This window comes from Cryptotermes secundus, unplaced genomic scaffold (assembly GCF_002891405.2).
Source record: "Cryptotermes secundus unplaced genomic scaffold, Csec_1.0 scaffold11771, whole genome shotgun sequence".
In the NCBI taxonomy this organism is placed as follows: domain Eukaryota; kingdom Metazoa; phylum Arthropoda; class Insecta; order Blattodea; family Kalotermitidae; genus Cryptotermes; species Cryptotermes secundus.
The window spans coordinates 574-3,705 of record NW_019733749.1 but is presented as its reverse complement, the minus strand read 5'-3'; the positions used below and the strand labels follow the sequence as shown (position 1 = coordinate 3,705).

Below are 3,132 nucleotides of genomic sequence, written 5' to 3'. Positions count from 1 at the left end.
TGGCACAGAGAAACACTGCTTTCCTTACTGTTGCGTAACCTCGTTCCCACTGTTACGTAACTTGGCAACTGACCATTTATCAAGAGTCTGTCTTGGTGGTAACTCGTTCACATCCCATTGCCCAACAGTGGTTTGACATGTCACAATATTTTACTAATACAGCAATTTTATGTTTCAGATTATCAACACATACACAGAAGCAGTTCAGACTGTAGATCCAAAGCTTGCAGTTGGGAAACTCCACACCCTTTGGGTAGCATTTGCAAAATTTTATGAAGAGAACAGGCAAATTGATGATGCTCGTGTGGTTTTTGAAAATGCCACCCATGTCCCTTACAACAAAGTTGATGATTTGGCATCTGTCTGGTGTGAATGGGCTGAGATGGAGATTCGGCATGAGTATGTTTTACTGCTTATGTCCTTATATATACAAATTCTAATTTATCTGGTCAACGGTCACAGTAGTCGAGCGGTCTAAGGCATGTACTGACTTCACTCCCTCAAGCCGGGATTGTGGGTTTGAATCCCACACAAGGCGTGGATGTTTGGTATGCGTAGGTGTTTGTGTTGTCCTATGTTCGTCCTGTGTTTAGGTAGGGGCCTTGCAATGAGCTTATCACTCGTCCAAGGAGACTACCACCTGTAAAATGATCAGAAGCTGAAAATCAGAGGCCAGGGCCCAAGGGGGCTGTAGAGTCAGTGAAAAAAAAAAAATGTACCTGGTCAGTAATATGTATGGACAACAGTTGGAATTATTAGTCAGTCTGTTTAATATATATATATATTGATATTATTGTGTTAAAATTTTGAATCGCCTTCATAGTAGCAGTTCATTAATAATTTACTTCATATGGCAGGCATTGTTCAACATTGTGAGTTTGATGTTTTCACAGCAATGATTGTGAAAAGTACCTCCAGCCTTTTGAGATGTGATGTTGTCTGGTAGTTTACTGATGTTTTGGAGGGAACACCTGCCCTCCATCTTCAGGGTCAGAGAGTCATTCTGCTTGCTTGGCATAGTCTGCAGCCATGAAACCAGAGGCAGTACATTGCTCTGAAATGTCAGTAAAATCATACCATACTACACATCATCACATCCCAGTAGGCAGTACTCTGTATTGTTAAATGAATCAAGAAACCAAATAATATTTTTTCCCCCTCCCCCCCCCCAATGATGTTGTCATTGTTCAGCAAGTAGCATTGACAGTTTTTATTATTCACCACATCAGCAACGCAGCATTGAAACTGGACTTATCGTATGGTTTAAAATACTCTAGAAAATTATGGTGATTATGTATAAATAACAAGGATTTACAAGCCTTGCATGGCTGACCCTTGTATAACAACACTAAATACTGATAGGTAAAAAATATTGATTTTAACTCATGCTGCCGTCTTACCAGCAGCATGAAATCTACTGAAAATAGGTGGTCAGTAAAGTGTGAATCTCTATATTTGGAGAACCAGGGTAGTGAAATCAGTATAGCAAATTGCTAGAGGCTGGATGGCTGAGGAGTCAAAGTTCAAGTCCTGATAGGGGCAAGATTATTCTTCTCTCCACATTGTCCAGACCAGTTCTGGGGTCCACCCAGCCTCATACCCAATGGTTACCAGGGGCTCTTTCCCTGGTGGTAAAGGAGCTGGTGGTGTGAAGCTGACCACGCACCTCAAACTAGTGTCAAGTTCTAGATTACATGGCTCTGTACATCCACTTCGCCATACGTCTTCATGGCATAATGCTTAATTAGTTAAGCACAGGAACAACTTTACCTGCTGTGTTTGTGTTTGGTGTGAGTAAACTTCAGATTTTCTACTACATTTTGTTATGTTACATATAGTAAAACCTCTGTGAGCCTTTCTACAACAAAGACCATTGTGATTTTTGATACAGCACTGATTCATTTATGTGCAAAGAACATTCACATAAGAAAATCCAAAACTTTTGGTTGCCTGGATTTTGTTATGTGAGTTCTCTGTACATAGAAAATGAAGATTTGCATCATGTTATTTTGATTTTACATAGCAAAAAGTGCATTTATTCAGTACAGATTTTTTATTTTAAGGAATTATGAAGAAGCATTGAAGTTAATGCAGAAGGCAACTGTAATGCCCCCACAAAAGGTGGCCTATCATGATGAAACTGAAACGGTACAAATGAGATTGTACAAATCTCTCAAAGTATGGTCAATGTATGCTGATTTGGAGGAAAGCTTTGGCACATTCAAGGTAACACACTATGCTCATTGTTTATGTTTTGTATTTCATTATCGGTATTGTAAGGTTATCCACCATTCTTCGCATATACAGTGTTTTTATCAAAATTAATCTAAGTTCTCATGAATGGACAAACGTTAGCTTCAGTTACAAGCCAGAGAGAAATGTCATTTTTGTAGGTTTTTTATTTGTGTAATGTGCAACAATTTGGATTTATTTTCCATAACATGAATTTTAAATTAAAATAGTACAGTAAAATTATACAGGAGTCCTTGTAAATACTTAAGCTGTCAGTTATTGGCCACAGACTTGAATGTCCATGTTGAAAATGCTTTACTTTAATATGTAGAAGAAAGTAAGAGCCATAACAAATGAAAACTTGTTTTATTATTTCTTTGTTTCAGTCCTGTAAAGCAGTATATGATTGTATCATAGACTTAAAAATTTCTACACCCCAGATCATCATAAATTATGGTCTCTTTCTTGAAGAACATAAATACTTTGAAGAAGCTTTTAGGGTAAGTCTAGTTACGGATTTGAACAGTATAGCAAGTGTCACGTAACTTCAAACACAGCCAAGAGTAACCTTGAATGCGCAGAAGAAAAATTTCAGACAAGGGGGTGGGTTCGAGGGTGTGAGAAGTGACACGCGGCCAGTAGTTTGTAAGGCACCCTCGAAGCAGGTTATACTTACAATGTCAGGTTCCTTGTGCGCTAAAACGTACATAAAGAGTAAGAAACTAGGTCAGGGTATAGGTCTACACTCACAGTATAAATTAGTAATACACATTAAACATATTTTTCTTTGTATGGCGAGTGACAATATATTTGTATTATTGTAATATGTTCTTCGAAAAGAGAATCGGGTATGATTTATTTAAACCGTCTTGCAGTGCATACACTCATTTATCTCCTTCT

At 38.0% G+C, this 3,132-nt stretch overlaps 1 protein-coding gene across 1 annotated transcript; it reads left to right on the top strand.

Moving 5' to 3' along the window:
- Positions 1-178: 178 nt before the first annotated feature.
- On the top strand, positions 179-2,892 carry LOC111868177 (pre-mRNA-splicing factor syf1 homolog; the record flags this gene model as incomplete). The annotated part of the gene is given in 3 exon segments (XM_023858608.2): positions 179-399; positions 2,064-2,226; positions 2,619-2,892. Coding segments are annotated over 3 exon segments (543 nt in total), but the record flags the coding sequence as incomplete, so codon positions are not given.
- Positions 2,893-3,132: the final 240 nt, after the last annotated feature.